The sequence below is a fragment of the Cajanus cajan genome, chromosome 7 (genome assembly GCF_000230855.2).
Source record: "Cajanus cajan strain Asha chromosome 7, NIPB_CcT2T_4, whole genome shotgun sequence".
Lineage (NCBI taxonomy): Eukaryota > Viridiplantae > Streptophyta > Magnoliopsida > Fabales > Fabaceae > Cajanus > Cajanus cajan.
In genome coordinates this window covers 51,471,665-51,490,601 of record NC_138523.1, presented here as the reverse complement: position 1 = coordinate 51,490,601, position 18,937 = coordinate 51,471,665, and the positions used below count along the sequence as shown (strand labels likewise).

The window sequence follows — 18,937 nt, the reverse complement described above, 5'->3', positions numbered from 1 at the left end:
AATGAATTAAACTAAAAGAATGAAGTAATGACAAAAGTTACGATAGAAAGAATCTGAGTAATAAGAACGGAAAAGATAAATGCACTCTATTGTATCGCAAGTCTCGTCATGGACATGGAGTGCAATTAGTGGTAGTGCCCCCACTTTGAGACTTTGGGTCACATGCTATGGTATAGTACCTCCTCCTTCACACCAAAAGATCACCATCGAAATCATTCATCCCTAGAAAGCAGTAGAGAAAAAAAAATAGAAGATAAAGATAGCATAGCATGGGTGGCCAATTTAGAGAAAAGAAAATAAAATCATTGAAAAGTTGTAACATAACATGAGAAGAAGCTCTCGCTCCACAATTTAAGCCCCAAATAATGGTGAATAGCAAGGATAATATGGCGGAAAGGATACAGTGTTGTTTGCACCTAAACTTTTACTAACGTGGCTGACACAAATTGACATTTCATGACCATAATTCATCTCATACTCCCATGTTTTAGGCTTTTTATTTTAAGACCCCTTCAAGAACAACTACAAGGCAAAAAGATAGTGTAGTGCAGCAACTACGTGTGCTTATACAATGATATGTGAATGATAAAATTTAAAAATATCACATGACTATTTTAATAACTAATAATATGCATTTATGTTTTAAATATTATTATTTTAATATAATTTATATTATATTTATTATTTTTCATTTCTCATAATTATAATTAAGTGTCAATTTTGTTTAGATAATGTCACTTTCTGATACTGACGTTGAAAAAAGTATGCAAGTGCTGCATTAAGTCAACTTTGTATTTTGGCTAGAAATATTTTTTACATCACATTAATTACTTTTAAATGCTTATCAATAGCCTGCTTACTGCTTAGGAAGTTAATTAGCCCATTATTCTTGAGATGAGAGATAATCAGTAATGCGTTGAGCTGAAATATGGATAGCTAATTAATGCATTGATCAAAATATTTTATAAATGTCCACTTTTATTTTTGGGTAATCCTCTTTGAACAACCCTCTCTTGCCCCAAAAATAAAAGATATATAAATGAAAGAAAATCCCTCTTGCCCCCATTGATTTAAACCAATTGGAAGAATGAAGCTTTTTCAAGAAATTTGTATAAAAAATAAATAAATAAATAAAAATCTCTGTGGCTATGGCAGTATATATAGCCCCTTCCCTCATGGATCTCTTTAATTTGTCCTCATTTCTTGTCATGATTCGAAGCTTAAGTATCAATCTCTGAATCCTCACTTGTATAAAGCCAGAAATAGAGATAGAGAGAGAAATCATGACTCTGACCAAGTGTTTGTACTGTTCCACCATTTTCAAGCATGAATAAGACTAATAATAATATGGAAGAAGCTCATAGTTTTAAAAAAGTTGTGAGGCATATTAATTTCTACTTATTTATGCAAACAATAAGAAAATGATTTGCTGTGGTTTAAATAAAAATTAGACGAACTGTAACGATATGTTTATAATAAACTTTATACATGATCAGCAGCAACCTCATGAACTACACGAAAGAAAATAAATCTCGACATGAACGAATAAAAAATAATAATTATCAATGATTAAAAAGCTGTATTACACGTGAAGATAAATAGAATTATTATACATAAATTTATGACAAATATTTAAATCGACAGTGATTATTTTATAATTGATGAAGGCCCAAATACAGCTTGAACTAACTTTAAGTTGAAGGAGTTTGCATTTGTTAATTTTGTTTGCGAAAAAAAGTAAGATGTATACATTTTATTTCATTAATTTGTCTCCGCTGTGTATGGAATGATGCCAAAGTGACATTTCCGAAATTCCAATATATGCATGCGAATAATAGTCCCAGAAATACTACATTAGCCATTATTTGATTTTATTTTTTGTTTTAATTAATTATGAAAAAGTTAAAAGATTAATTTTTAATATATCACTTTCTGAAATGCCACTTGCTGTTGGTCCCACAACCCCTTTCTGAATCGCAAAAAGTTGTGCTACAGTCAAATGAAGTTATGACAACTATTGTAAATCTCACTTAAAATATTACAAACTTGCATCTTGCAATTGTGTTATGTAGGGGTTTAAAGTGTCATTGTCAAGTGTAGTTATTTAAAGTTTAAAATTGAATAATAATATAAATGTGGAAAGTCAACTTATTTAAACTAGTAAATATTCTAAGCTAAACTCGAATTGTGGATCAGTTTAATGGTGATAATTAATATAACATGCACAGTTGAAATTTTATTGTTTTTATTTACTCATAAAAAAATGTACATATTTAGTTCATGTTTGAGTATATTTATAATTTAATTAAATATATCTAGTTCCTAAATTTTTTATCAATTTTTAATTTTCAGTCTTAAAACAAATTTTATTTAACTTTAGTTTCTAAAATGTTTCTGTGCGAAAAAAATCTTGATGCTAATGACCAAAAATGATAATAAGAAAAAAAGTTTAGAAATTGAAATTGAAAATTGACGAAACTTCATAATTGAAATAATAAAGAAATTGTTCAGAAATAAAAATAAAAAAAAATTGTCAAAAGTTCAAAGAAAAAAAATATTTAATCCTTTATAATTTTCCAGTGCTAATTTTTAGTCATCAAAATGCGTTTATAGTTGACTAATTTATAGTTTAACAGATATTTTTATGATAAAAGATGTAAAGATAAATAGAATTAATCCTAATGATGTAATTAAAATAAACAATTAATATTAAATTAGTGTTTTAATATATTTGATGTATAAATTATATGTTTACTAGGATAACTAAATTTTATAATAAGTTATATATATATAATACTATACTTGATTCTCATATACATAATACATGAGTCTACAAGTACCTATACCGTTGATTGAGAACATAGAATAATTAATAATAATCTTTAGATTAAAATAAATAGCTTAAATTAAAAAATATTATTACATATTTTTGTTATCATAGTTCTCTTTATTGTTATTATTCTCGCCGTCATTATTAGAACTGTCATCATCACTAATTCACCATCTTCATTGCACTTCTGCTATATCACCATTGATGTTACCACCAAATCATCACTATTGTTGCTACTTTTATCGAATTTTTTTTAAAAAAATACCAAAATAGCACCCTGTATATATTGATTTCCCAACTAGCACTCTTCACTGTACAAGGTCAGAATTTAGTTCCCCGGAAATCGAATTCTGACTTTCATTGTGTCCTCCCCGCCAGTGTGGGCTGCCAGAATTCGATTTCCGGGGAACCGAATTCCGGGCAGCCAATTTTTTTTTTCCATTTTTTGTTTTGTCTTTTTAGTAAATAATAAATTATATATTTAATAAAACTCAAAATTTAAATAATAATTAAATAATAAATGATAATATAATAAAATTTAAATTTTAAAAAGTTAATTACTTATAATGTTAATAAATAATAAATTTAATAAAATATATTTATAATAAATTTTAAATTTACTAAATAATATTTATAATAAGTTATATTGAAATTAAAATTGTAATTTAATAAATAGTAATTATAATAATTAATATTTATATTTATTTTAAAAAAATATTTTTAAATTTATTATTTATTAACATTATAACTTATTAACTTTTTATTATTTTAATTTTATTATAAATATAATTTATTATTTAATAATACATATTTTTCAAATTGTTTTCAAATTTAAATTTTTTTAAAATTTTAAAAAATTATAAATATAAGTTATTATAATTATTATTTATTAAATTCCAATTTTATTTTCAAATAACTTACTATAAATATTTTTTATTAAAATTAAAATTTATTATAAATATAACTTATTAAATTTATTATTTATTAACATTATAAGTTATTGAATTTTTTAAATTTAATTTTTATTATAACTATTATTTATTATTTAATTATTATTCATAATTTATTATTTACTAAAAACACAAAACGAAATATAGAAAGAAAAAAAAATTGGTTGCCCGGAATTCAGTTTCCTGGAAACCTAATTCCAGCGGCCCACGCTGGCGGGGAGGACATAGTGAAGGTCAGAATTTGGTTCTCCAGAAACCAAATTCTTACCTTATATAGTAAAATGTGCTAGTTGAAAAATTAAAGTATACAAGGTGCTATTTTGGTGTTTTTTTTTTTTTTAAATTAATATAGTAAAAAAATTTACTTCCACCACCACCGTCACTATCAACATCACTTTCATCATTATTATCGTTGTTATTACTACCATCATCACTATACTGTAGAGTGAGTAATGATGACAGTTCCATTAACAAAGATAAGGATAATAATAATAAAAAATTAGAATGATGACAATATATAATAATATTTTTTAATTTAAGTTATTTATTTAAATTTAAGAAATGTTATTAGTTGTGATCATATTAATGTGTTCTCAATTACCTCGTCAATATATATAAATTACATTTAAATTTTTCATTAACAAAACAAATCTATCCAACTTTATAATTAATCGATTAATAAAATAATTGCTCCGATTAAAGAAATATATAAGTTATTGGCAAATCTTGGTTTGCTGGATCTCTCATCAATCACAAGTTGATTGAAATTTGCCTCTTGCATTTCACATTCTTCGTTTCCCTTTAATAGAACACGTCCCATTCCTCTTTTTTTTAAATGTATAATTCTAAAACTTCACCGTAACGTGTGCAGCTGAATTAGAGAAATTATTTAACGTAATTAGTTATCGTATAAAAGAAATCTAAAAGTTTAAACTAAATCTAAATAATCAATATATATAGATGTCATCGTAATTAAATTAGACATTATTAAATTTTATTAATTACTAACTAAATAATATTTAATATAAGAATTTCTAATATGTTATTAATTTCATGTTTGGTAATAATGAAAATATCAGCTCCTATTTATTATTTTGATGATAAAAAACAGTTAGTATAGATAACTTTTATAATTTATAATGCCTTAATATATACTGTAACATGTTTTTTACCATTAATCAATTGAAGTTTTTGATTTGATGGCTTCATTGATTGATTTAATTTTTATTTATTATTTTTAAAATAATTAGTAGAATAATTTTTACACCTTTCATAATAAATAATACAAGATATATAATTATATAAATATCGACAAGATTTATTATAATCAATTCATAGTTTTTAACTTAATTAATTAAATCATTTAGTCTCATCAAATCGAGACTCATATATAAGAATAAGATTCCTTGATATTCGTAGGTATTAAAGTTAATAAATTACTTTTTTAATAAATTTTTTTATAAAATATAAATTTAATCTATTTAATAATTATATTGGATTTTTTTAATTAATTACATAAAGTTAAAAAAAAAAGTTATACAATTCCAAAAAAAATTGATACTTGAACGCATAAAATTTTGTAAATATGATATATTTTATTAAACATTCACTTCACTTTTTAATTTCATAGTTTTTACCATGTTATTGAGTATGAGTAGAAAAAATGTTAGAGTAATATGAGTATTAAAGTTTGACGCTTGTTTCTCTCACACACATTGTATAATATTATGTTATGATGTATGTATTTTTCTTCAATTGTTTAGTAAAAAATTAAATTTTCACTTTAATTTGTCAATAAATATGCGTTTCAGTTAATATAAAACTTAAAAAAAAATTACAAATTAGGATTAAAATACCTCCATGTAAATTAATTATTATTAAAATATTCAAAACACTTTTTTTTTTTATTATAAATTAGTCTACGTTTTCATTACTAAAATTGTTTTAGCAATTAATTTGTCTTTGAACTTTAAGTTTATATATTTTTATATAATTCTTCTCTATTTACAAGTATCCAATAATATTTGCTTTCTAAAATTCCTGATAAAGGGGCAAGATATTTATTATATAACAACATGAACAGGGGGGACTGAAAGAAATATTAATTGTCATAATCAAGTGGAATTTCTTTGTGTATTGACATATCCCTAATGTAAGTTTTGAAATTGCTATCAAAGGTAGCAATAAAAAAATGAGAAATGGCTTATGATAATAGTTCATGGCTTCGAGAGGATATCAAAGTTTCAACAAATTTTAGAAACCTAAAGTACCACGGGGCGCTACCTACCTTATCATATAATTTCATGTATTACACAAGCATGCCTTTGACTAACCTAGCTATTTTAATGTTTTCTATTTATGAAGAGTAGTCAAATGTGTTATCATGATTCAGTGAAAGAAACAGGTACATGCTTTAAAGGGTGGTGGTGCTGTGTGCAATAAAATATATAACATATACAGAGATTGATTCAACTTTCTCCTATTGTTTCAATATATTATTCAGAATGCAGTATAATATTATATAAATAATTGGATTCCAACTATAGATGGATTTTAATTTACTGTAAATGGCATACAGGAAGCAGAACAATTACATTAATTATTAGTAAACTTGTACACTATTACTTATCTTAATTTCATCACTTCAACTCAAGATTTGAATTATTTTGAAACTGTTTGAATTCGATCTTTAATGAAAATAATTTTTTTTTGTCAAGTTTTATTTATTTTTTGGTTGAATAAATTAATTTAAGTTGAAGTTTTAAAACAAAAATATAAAATCATAAGAATCTTAATTTATACATTATTATTTATCTATACATTTATAATTAAGTATGGAATGGAAATAGCATACCTTACTAAAAATGAACATATGATTCAACTCCAAGGTGTTGACAATGTTTCTTTTTTTGGCAAGGATGTTGTTGACTAAACAGAACAAGATAAATATAAGTAATTTTATAACTATTTAACTGATCACAGGTTAGAATCTTTATTTATTGTTTTGGATTGAAGTATATATCAAATAGTTGTATTTTAAAGTAAATATGAGTATTTCTATAAGTTTTTTTTTTTTTTTGTATGCGGAAACTTTTTCCTATCTTCGATTGAAATAGCACCTCTCTTCCTGAATTTTAAATATTAAAAAATACACGTTTAATTTTAAGCTTGTTACTTTTTTTTATAGAGACATTTTAAGCTTTTTTTATTGAAATACAAAACAGTGATAGTTTACATATTATTTATTAGACTTTGCTCCTCTGAGGTATATATAGATATACTTAAAAAAAAAACAATATATAAAATTATAATGATCACTTGAAATGGTTGAGATTTAAATAATTTTGCACTTTATTGATGTATATATATACCTGTATTTTATTATAAAATTAAATAGAGATTTTTTAATTAATGTGTATTATTTGAAACTCATAATATAAAGTGTAATATCATTCTTCTCCTAGTTTCTTGATTTTTTTTCTTTCTTTTTTTAAAGACAGTTATATATTGATATTTTATGTATTAAAGTTATTGATATTTTATGTTGTATATTGTATATATGTTGGTATTTAAAACTCTAGCTTATCTTTACATGTTTTCATATGGTTTTGAGTATGATGATCATACATAGTATAAAAACACAACAAAAATAGATATTAGAGTTGTGTAGTGGAGTTTTGGAACCAAATATTTTTTTTGATAATTGCTTTTAGGTGGCTCTTATATAAAGAGTAGCAATTACTTGAATAACAACTTAGGTTGTATAATTTACATTTATAGGATTACTATGCTTATATTATATTGTTAAATAGTTATTTTTATCTTTATAGGTAGATTATGTAGTATATTATCATAGTTGTAGATATACAACTTTAAGATATTGTTTTTTTGCTGCTAATGTTTACCGATAAATGTAGGAATCGTGATGAATTGTTACGATAAATGTTATATATAAACTTAACTTATCATAAATTTGTTTTGCATGGCAATGTAGATCCCCAAACGCTCAAGAAAAAAAAATATTGAAAAAATATCATAAATAAAGAATTTCAAATGTAGCGTGCTGTAAAATAAAAGAATTTCAAATGTAGGGTGCTGCAAAATAAAAGAATTTCTCCGGTGTTTTTGAAAGAGATGTAAAAACCTATAATATAAAAAAATCCATAATTTTCTTGAAAGAGATGTAAAATCCATAATTTGCAAATTCTCTGAAAGGTTCATTGTCGTAGACATGAATGAATGCAAAGGGTATGATTGCGAGGAATGAAATGTTTCTCTCGTTAATGTCATTCATGTTCTTGCTCAAATTATTTCTGATATCTCTGAAATTAAAATTAAGATTTATTTCAATTAATTAGAAATTAAATTAAAAATATAATAATTTTAATATTAAAATGTAAAATGATAGCATAACTCAAAATTAATGATATGGCATAAATTTGACCTATGATACCAAAATCTCTAAATAATATTATTGGGTACCATATTTCTCTTTTTATAATATCAAATGGCAATATAAAAATTTCAAAAGAAATTATATATTACTATTTCCATTCAAAAACTAATGACACTAATGACATTTAGTCTTTTCTATTATTTAAAAATTATTAATTATTTTTTTTATAAATTTTAAATCTTACTGATATTTTTCAAATGTAATTTTTTTTATTTAGAATAACTATATTTGATTTTTTTTTTTGAGAAATAGTATATTTACAATTAATTTAAGAAATATTTCAACAAACACCAAGTTAATTAATTACGCTCATATCATGGAGAAAAAAAATCCCATATTAAAGATATTTTAGACCAAATCTATCAAACATCTACTAAATTAGTTCATCTTAATTTGTATTGTAACCTTAAAAATGAAAAACTTATTGCAAATAATATATATATATATATATATATATATATGAGGAAGGTTATAATAATACCGGTATAACTTTTACTAAGTATTACACCACTCAATAACTTTATATTAATTGTAAATTTTGTAAATCCAACCGTTAGATTGAAAGTTCATATCTCTTAGATCATATATACAAAATTTTATATTAATCCAAGATGATTTGATACTTCATTTTTATAAAATAAAATGACGTAATATATTCATTTCAAAATACACTAAAATATGAACACTTTGATTACTTTCAAGTTGTTGTTCAATTTTAACAAAATTTGATATACACGTATAAAATGATATGAACTTTCAATCTAACGGTTGAATTTACAAAATTCACAACTGATATAAAGTTATTGAGCAGTGTAATACTTAGTAAAAGTTACACCGGTGTAATTATAACCCCTCTCTCTTTCTCTCTTTCTCTCTCTCTCTCTTTATATATATATATATATTATTGTTTTTTTCCTTCACATTTAAAATTAACATTTCTAGTCTTGTAATTTGAAAAAAAAAATTATTTCAATCTCTTTATTTAAATCTTATTAGTCATTATTAAGTTTGTTAAATAACATTCATATATTCTTGATATTGTCATAATAAATTTAACTACTTGTGTCATTATTTGTGAAAAATATATATTTGAACATGATTATTATCATACAACTACAACAACTAAATTTTTACTAACAAGAATAAGAACATTAGTAAGTAACATTTTGTAGGATAAATTCATTATTTAAAAGTTAAAAAATACATTTTTTAAACTATAAAGTTAAAAATATTAATTTTAAATTCAAGAGATTAATTCCGATCCAAACAAATTTGAGAGATTAAAAATAACTTATCTCATATTTTTTATAATATACAAACTTTCAAAAACATTTAAACATTTGAAAAAGTAAAAAAAAGAAAAAGAAGAAGACATATTTAAACCAACTTTAGAGTTTATAATATATTTTTTTACAATAATAACAATGAAATCATATTTAAAATTTTATGTATCTATCCAAACCCATCACTAAGAATTATGGACATATAGTACATGATAATAGCATAAAATAGAAATACGGTAAGAATATATAGTGGGTCCGTAATACTCTAAAATTCAGAAGCTTTCAATAACTTGCACCCGTGTCCAGTTACCCCTTTTATCCAATCAATACCTAATTTCGTCCATTCGGACTTCATTATATTTGTTCATTCTTCTAGGTCTAGCCTAACAAATCATATCTAACTTTGTATCAAAAACAAATCAAGAATCTCATTTACCTAAAATTATTGACTCACACTCATGCCAAACAAACTTTATCACTTTTACCAACAAAAATTACGACAAATAATATGAAGTGTTTCATCATCACTTTCTCATGCTCCTTTGCATGCACAAAATGACAACCTCTCAAGAAATACAAGGGTGATATTAAAAGCAATAGAAGACGTGAGTAATTCATTGAATTGGATTTCTGTTTTATTCAAGGGGAGAGAGAAAATAAATTAAAAAAATTCAGTTATAAAAGGCGTTAGTAATTTATGGAATTACATCTTTGTTTTTATTCGAACGAAGAGAGAGAGAGAAAAAACATATAAAAAAATAAGAAAAAAAACAAAACACATTAAAAAGGCTCCAATGAAAATTATATCCACACATTCATAATTTATGTTTCACAATTCCATCTAAACATGTAGTTTTAAATACAATTTAATTAATAAAACAAAGTGTATTAGAAAGAAAAAGAAGTATATTCTTAACACTCAATCACTCAACTTTTATTATCGGGAAATTTTATGTAACTAATACGGTTCTTTTTTAATTTATTCAGATACATTGGCTTATTTTTATTGTTTATTAAGTTCTCGAGACTTAGGCAGGTTACACTTACACGAGGTATACACACAAAAATGTATGTTAAGTTTCAAACTTTTAATAAAAAACGAGTAAAATTTATTGTATTAATTAAATAAAAAAGTAAGGTAAAACTACCTGCGGAACTTTATAAATGAAAACAAAAGATGCGGCTTGAGCCATTCCTAGTGCTAGGGTTAATCAAAGACACCTTCAAGGGCAGGAATTAATCTTAAAGACTACAAAACCTGTCTACGGATTTCCTAGGAAATTAATTTCCATTCATAAAATCAAATTTTGCATTCTTACGTTTAAGTGTCTATGTACATAATTCAAAACACACACTTTTATTATCATATTTAGAAAAAAAATTATTTTTATTATTTAAGTAATTTTGTCAAAAAATAAATGAATAATGCTAAAAAAGTAAAATAAAATAAAAGGGGTGATCCTAATAGAATATTTAAGTGGTGGTTAAAGCAGAAGTAAAATGTAGGAAAGAAAAAGAGCATCTTGAAAAGAAAAAAAAAAAAAAAAAGAGGTGACGTGGCAGCACCCGAAAAACAAAAGTAATGTTGGGCCCACCAAACTCACTCGCATTTTGACCAAAAAACGGGGTTTTGCCCCTCCATGTTAGAGTCACGTCACTTTCCACGATCTCGCGCGAGAGCGTTTTTGACTGCGTTCGGGCAGCGGGCAGCACCGTTCGGGCACCTTCATTTCCCTTTCTCTATCTACACTCTCACTCCTCGCCTCACTCGAAAAAGATAACAATCTTACACTCTCACCAGCTGACAGAGAAAGAGAGAGAGAAAGAGTATCTCTGTTTTTCTTCCGAAGATAGCCGGAGAGAAAGTGAAAAAGGAAAAAAAAAAGTTTTTTTTTCGTAACGTGAAGGAAAAAAAAAATTAAAAATGGGAAAAATGTTTTGATTCTTTTTGGTTTCTGGGTAGAGCCTGTTTTGTGTTTTTGGGTTTGAGTTTCTGGGTTAGTCCAAAGGAGGTGTATTTGGGTGAGATCGGGTAGTGGGTGTGGCGTGGTGGGTGGTAATGGTGCAGATTTAGGGTGGTTGCATGGGAGATTTGGGAGGGAGTTAGGGTTTAGGGTCATTTGAGTTTGTGGTGGAGGAAGAGGAGTGGGGGTGGTGGTTTTGTGATGGTGTATTGGGGTGTGAGGTTTTGTTTGGATCTGAGGTTATTGGCTTCATAGGGTGATGGAGAAGAAGTATATGGCCTTAGGTTTCATTTGGTGGGTCTTGTTGGCTCATCCAATATGCCTGATTTCTGCTAACATGGAAGGTTTGTATGGAATCAAATTATTGTCTGATTCATTTATGCCTTGTGAAACATGAACGAGAGAATGAACTATTTTCAAGCTTGTTTTGGGTTTTACTTGTTGCTTCGTTGATTCTATTCAGTTGGGAAAGGAGATTCTTTTCCTTTTTCTGCCTCCTTGGATACCGGCATCATTTCATGTATCCGGGCTATGTGTGTTTTTGTTGGCACTGCTCTCTTTTGGTGTTTCATCAATCTTTACTCCCTATGCTTGGTGGTTTGTAGAACTGACCAGATGGAATCTTTGTGTCTTTGTTTATTTTTGTATAACAAGTCCTCAGAGGTTTTCCACCTCTTCACTCATGTAGTGCCATTTTAAGACAATGCCTTCTCCCGGCTGCCCTATCAGGTGACCTGCACATGGATTACCCCTTCTGAAATTCAAACTAAGTACTGAGTTCTTACTTGTACGGGTAGTAACAGTGTCAATCATGGAATTCGCCCGACCTTCCTCATTAAGTTCACCTCCCTTCTGGTTAATAAATCCTTAGTTGTAATTTACTGGATGTTTTATAATGTATGTGTGTGCTTGCGGGTGCATATATTGTTGCATTAACTGGTGAACTTTTCTGTATTTATCGATCCTGTTTTTGTGCTTGAAGTGTGTTGCTCCAACCTATATGATATGTTCTTGAAGTTTATTTTTATTTTTGTGTGCGCTCTTGTGCCTGTCGCGTTGCATTAACTTGTGAACTTTTCTGTATTTAACAATCATGTTTTTGTGTGTTTGAAGTGTGTGGCTCCAACTTATTTCCAATGTTCTTGAAGTGTATTGCTCCAACATATATTTTATGTTTTTGAAGTTTATTTTTTGTATGTGCATGTCGTGTTGCATTAACTAGTGAATTTCTGTTTTTATCAATCCTGTTTTTTTGTGCTTATTGCTTAAAGTGTATTGCTTCAACTTATATGGTATGTTCTTGAAGTTTATTTTTGTGTGTGTACGCGTGTGCATGTCGTGTTGCATAAACTAGTGAACTTCTCTGTGTTTTCCAATCTTGTTTTTTTTGTGTTTAAAGTGTATTGCTCCAACCTGTGGCATGTTCTTAAAGTGTATTTATTGTGCGCGTGTGTGTGTGTGTGTCGTGTCGCATTAACTTGTGCTTGAAGTGTGTACTAATCTTTTTTTGCATGACAAGTACTGCTCCAACCTATACGGTATTATACTCTTCTGAAGTGCAATTTATTACTGCTTTACCTTGCTAATTTACTACTGGTAGTGAAAATAATCACTGGTGTGGATCGGGAACAGAAATGTGTTTTGATCTTTAAAGGACCTGATCATATGTTCTTGTGTTTTGAAACAGGGGATGCTTTGCATAGTCTGAGGACAAACTTACTGGATCCTAACAATGTTTTGCAAAGTTGGGATCCTACACTTGTCAATCCATGCACATGGTTTCATGTAACTTGCAACAATGATAATAGTGTCATAAGAGTGTAAGTGGCTTGTTTCTTGATATCTGTAACTCATACATAAACAGCTTTTAATAGAGGATGATTTCTCTGATGTTTACTTGTGATCCTTACTTTGGACTGATGTCAGTGATCTGGGAAATGCTGCTTTGTCTGGTCAACTTGTTCCGCAACTTGGTCAGCTCAAGAATTTGCAGTATTTGTATGTTATCCCTTGATTTGATTTTTCAATGTTCTTACTTTTATTCAGAAGATGGGGTATCCTCTTGAAACAAATTATGAAGTTGTCTAACAATTTTGCCAATTGAGTTTCCATGAAATATTATAAATTTTTTGGCAGATGCTGATTTTAATTTCACTAATATTGGTTTAAATATCTTTAATCTTAATATTTTTTTTGATATATATTATTTTACATAATAGGGAACTTTACAGCAATAACATTACTGGCCCTATTCCAAGTGACCTGGGGAATCTTACTAACTTGGTGAGCTTGGATCTGTACCTAAACCATTTCACTGGCCCAATCCCAGATTCTTTGGGCAAGCTGTCAAAATTGCGTTTCCTGTGAGTATACTTATTGTTGATGACTTGTTCTGTATGTCGTATGCTGCAAACATTATGAAGTTTTAAAAAAAAAAATAATAATTTAAATACCTATCATTTTTCTGTTCAAGGGTCAAAGCTTGTTCTGTTTGCCAATCTCTTGGTTCTTGTTTTGTTGGATATCATATCAGAATGGATCTTAATTCTGCTTTCCTGTTATGTCTAAGGATAGTCGGCTTAACAACAACAGCCTGTCGGGTCCTATTCCCATGGCACTGACTAATATAACTGCTCTCCAAGTTTTGTGAGTGCTACTTTATCTGAAAATATTTTATTTATATTAGTTGTATGCAACGCTAATATTTTTTTCCTCATTTTATTTGTCAAATGTAGGGATTTGTCTAATAATCATTTATCAGGAGTGGTTCCCGATAATGGCTCCTTCTCATTATTTACTCCTATCAGGTTTTTTCTGAACTTTGTGCTATTGTCACATTGGTTCTGATTTATAAAAAAATTCTGATTGGCTTCCCTTCTTTCAGTTTTGCAAACAACTTGGATCTATGTGGACCTGTTACCGGGCACCCTTGTCCAGGCTCTCCTCCATTTTCTCCTCCTCCCCCTTTTGTTCCTCCACCCCCAATTTCGCCCCCAGGTAATATTCCTTCTGTTGCAACTGCTCAGTGATTAATGGAATTTTCAGAGCTCATGGTGATGTTTCAATTTTTTTTTGTTATGGATGTGGCTTAGAGTCGCTGACCATATTTCATCACATGTACTCTCACCTGTGTAGGTTGAATTGCTTTTTAGTCATGGAACTGAATATAGTGTTTTTCACTTGTGATATTTAAGATCTCTTCAATTCTCCGTGGGACAGTTTCTATTATTTTTTAAAGGCATGTTACATGTTTTCCTTTATTCCTGTTGATTGTGATGTCTAGTTTTGAAGACTAAATTCTTTATTGGCCCATTTGTGCTGCTTCACCATCATGGTTTATGTGTTTTATTATGTGGTGGTAAGATAAAGATAAAAGAAACAATGGCGATCCAACCGTCTTCTATATCTAATTGCAGGAGGTAATAGTGCCACTGGGGCAATAGCTGGAGGAGTGGCTGCTGGTGCTGCTCTATTATTTGCTGCACCTGCAATTGCATTTGCATGGTGGCGTCGAAGGAAACCACAAGAATTTTTCTTTGATGTGCCTGGTGAGCAACCGTAGTAGAATGACTCAATGTGCATAATATTGTTTGAAGTTGTTTAAAGGATGTAATTTGACTTCTTTGCATATATTCACAGCTGAAGAAGATCCTGAAGTCCATCTTGGACAACTTAAGAGGTTCTCACTACGAGAACTGCAAGTTGCAACAGATAGTTTCAGCAATAAGAACATTCTTGGGAGGGGAGGATTTGGTAAGGTGTACAAAGGACGTTTGGCAGATGGTTCATTGGTAGCTGTGAAAAGATTGAAAGAGGAACGCACACCTGGTGGGGAGCTTCAGTTTCAGACTGAAGTAGAGATGATTAGCATGGCTGTGCATAGAAATCTCCTCAGATTACGTGGCTTCTGTATGACACCAACAGAAAGGCTACTTGTTTATCCCTACATGGCTAACGGAAGTGTTGCGTCATGCTTAAGAGGTATATCTTATGTTTCTATAGTTTCTTGGGGAAGACACTAGACCTGTAAACAATAAAATTTGGCTTAATTGCAGTTTTGATCCCTCAAGTATTGTAATTGTGCAATTTTGATCCCTAAGGTTTTAATTGGATAATTTTAGTCCCTAAAGAATTGTAATTGTGCAATTTTAGTCCTTCAATTTTTAATTGAACAATTTTAGTTCATCAAATATCATAATTGTGCGATTTTAGTCTCTCTCATTAAAAATTTAATAATTTTAATATATATATATATAATATTTTAAAATTATACAATTATTTGTCTATTCAAGTTAACATATATTATAATTTTCATTAATGTATCAAATGATATATATTTATTATTACTAAATAAATAAAATTTATATATTATTATTTTTATAATATTACTAATAAATTAATATCAATAATATTGTTAATATATTTGTAGATAAACTAATAATTTGATAAATATAACTTATTATATATTACTATACTTTCACAAAAATATAAGTATATTAATTAGAAATATACATATCTAATATATTTATATTTTTGTAAAAGTATATTAATATATACTAAGTTATATTTATCAAATTATTAGTTTATCTATAAATATACTAAAAATATTATTGATATTAATTTATTAGCAATATTAGTAATATATAATTTTTATTTATTTAGTAATAATAAATATATATTATTTGCTACATTAACAAAAATTACAATATGCGTTAACTTAAATAAGCAAATAATTGTATAATTTTAAAATATTATATATATATATATATATATTAAAATTTTAAAATTATTAAATTTTTAATAGGAGAGATTAAAATCGCACAATTATGATATTTGAGGGACTAAAATTGTTCAATTAAAAATTAAAGGACTAAAATTGCACAACTTCAATCCTTTAGGGACTAAAATTACCTAATTAAAACCTTAGAGATCAAAATTGTATAATTACAATACTTGAGGGATCAAAACTGCAATTAAGCCATAAAATTTTAACCATTTTCTTATATGAGGATGCTTCCTCTAATTTTTTGCTATGAAGTGTCTTTGATTGAGGTTTTAAGAAGGGGCCAATGGGTTAAACTGTAATCTTTTCATTTATTTTTTATTCTTTCTAGCAATTGTTCATGCCTTTGTGATTCTCGTATTTCTTTCATTCCTTTCTTTGCCCCCCTACTCTTCCCCACCCCGCAGGGAACAGGGTTCACATTGTCATGTTTACTATTTCTTCCATATTTACTACTTTATTCTTTTGGGGGGGCAATTTCTTGGGGAAAGTGTATTCCATAAATTCTTATGCTCAAACCAAAGAGATGAAAAGTATAGATAGAAGAAACGGCATTCTATGCTGAAGTAAATTTTACTTGTTATTATTGGCCCACTGACATTGATTATATTCTCAATTATTCAATGTTCATTTGTCTTATAATTTCGTAATTGCCTTATTTTAGAGCGCCCTCCGCATCAAGAACCCCTGGATTGGCCAACTAGGAAAAGAATAGCTTTGGGATCTGCAAGGGGTCTTTCCTATTTGCATGATCATTGTGACCCAAAGATTATTCATCGTGATGTGAAAGCTGCAAACATATTGCTGGATGAAGAGTTTGAGGCTGTTGTCGGGGACTTTGGATTGGCCAAACTCATGGATTACAAGGACACCCATGTCACAACTGCTGTACGGGGCACAATTGGGCATATAGCTCCTGAGTACCTATCCACTGGTAAATCTTCAGAGAAAACTGATGTTTTTGGTTACGGTATCATGCTTCTGGAGCTGATCACTGGACAAAGAGCTTTTGACCTTGCACGGCTCGCTAATGATGATGATGTTATGCTGCTTGATTGGGTATGTTTAGTGTAAAAGTATATCCTTGTGTTTTTGTTAATTATAGTTTACCTTGCCCTTAAATCTCATGCAATCCCTCATTTATTGTTGGAGTACCATTTATGTCGTAGACTTGGACTTGTTAGGCAGAATGATAGTGTTCATCTAGCACTGGATACTTCTCGAATATGACCAGGTGAAGTATCCAAGAGTATTAGGGTCACAAGCCTATCCGATACTGATATGTGAACAAATGCAAGTATGGAATATCTTGTTTCATAAGTGTCCATAAATAGTTGAGAGGATACTGATATGTGAACAAATGCAAGTACGGAGTATCTTGTTTCATACGTGTCCATAAATAGTTGAGAGGATGCTGTAACATATATATCGCAATTTGGGTTTCCCCTGCACGATGGTGATATTTCAGGAATAACTCTTGTCCTTTCTATTGAAAAGGATATTTATGACGTCAAATGGGATTTACCAGGGCCTTCCAGGGGAATGCAAATTCAATCTGAATTCAGTTTTGAATTCTACCCTCTATAAACTATGTTGTCATTCAGGTGAATAATGCCTTTGGCAGCCGTTAGTAGTGCAGAAAGAGGGTTACTACCTGGATAAGCTCCCTTTATCTGATTTTGGGAAGAAAATTAATGTATACTTTTATTGGAAAGAAGGATATTCATGAGTTAGGACATAGTAATTTTTTTTTTATTTAGTATGAGTATGCGTTCTAGTTCTGCCAAGACAAGAATGACAAGTATTCAATTATATTTTGATTTCTGTTGGTACTTGTTTATGAGTGGTCGAGCATTATTTGTGGATGTGTTTTTTCCTAAACAAGATTTCTTTCATGTTTAAAGTTCCCTTTTCAGAATTGTATGTCCAAATCCTAATGCAGCTGAATGTTTTGACAGGTAAAAGGACTTCTGAAGGAGAAAAAGCTTGAAATGTTGGTTGATCCTGATCTACAGAACAATTATATAGAAGCTGAGGTAGAACAGTTAATCCAGGTTGCACTGCTCTGCACACAAGGTTCCCCCATGGACCGACCTAAGATGTCAGAAGTGGTGAGAATGCTGGAAGGTGATGGCTTGGCAGAAAGATGGGATGAGTGGCAAAAGGTGGAAGTTCTCCGGCAGGAGGTGGAGCTGGCCCCTCATCACAATTCTGATTGGATCGTTGACTCGACCGAAAATCTGCATGCAGTTGAGTTATCTGGTCCAAGGTGACCTTGGCACAGTAGTAAATCAAGAAGATAAAAAAAAGAAAAGAATGGAATTATTTATGACTTATTTTTTAACTATAAAAGTTTTCTTACTTTTTGGTTCCTTCAAGTACCATATCCTGATTACATCTCCTGTAAGTCCGCAGCATTATATTATATTCAATTACATTTGTGCATAGGGGGTTCGCTTTGTCAAGTTGCAATTTGTATCATCTACTGCATTTGATGAAGTGATGTTTACTTAGATGAAACAATGACAGCTTAATCTTTTTGTACACCCGTGTTTTATACTCGTTCGATCTATAGTTTATACATTATCTCATTCTTCTGACTATGTTTTTTTTATGCAACTTATGATAGTAATAGTTGGGATGGGGCATCCCAAAAATCCTTGGGAGTCAC

The 18,937-nt window shown here is 28.7% G+C and overlaps 1 protein-coding gene across 1 annotated transcript; it reads left to right on the top strand.

The window, feature by feature from the left end:
- The first annotated feature begins 11,234 nt into the window (after window positions 1-11,234).
- LOC109812199 (somatic embryogenesis receptor kinase 2) lies at window positions 11,235-18,869 on the top strand. The gene is made up of 11 exons (XM_020376117.3): window positions 11,235-11,827; window positions 13,171-13,303; window positions 13,410-13,481; window positions 13,703-13,846; window positions 14,058-14,129; window positions 14,219-14,290; window positions 14,368-14,480; window positions 14,900-15,031; window positions 15,123-15,464; window positions 16,931-17,325; window positions 18,225-18,869. Exons 1-11 carry the CDS (start codon window positions 11,743-11,745, stop codon window positions 18,537-18,539), a joined length of 1,875 nt encoding a protein of 624 aa, XP_020231706.1. The 5' UTR covers window positions 11,235-11,742; the 3' UTR covers window positions 18,540-18,869.
- The last annotated feature ends 68 nt before the right edge of the window (window positions 18,870-18,937 follow it).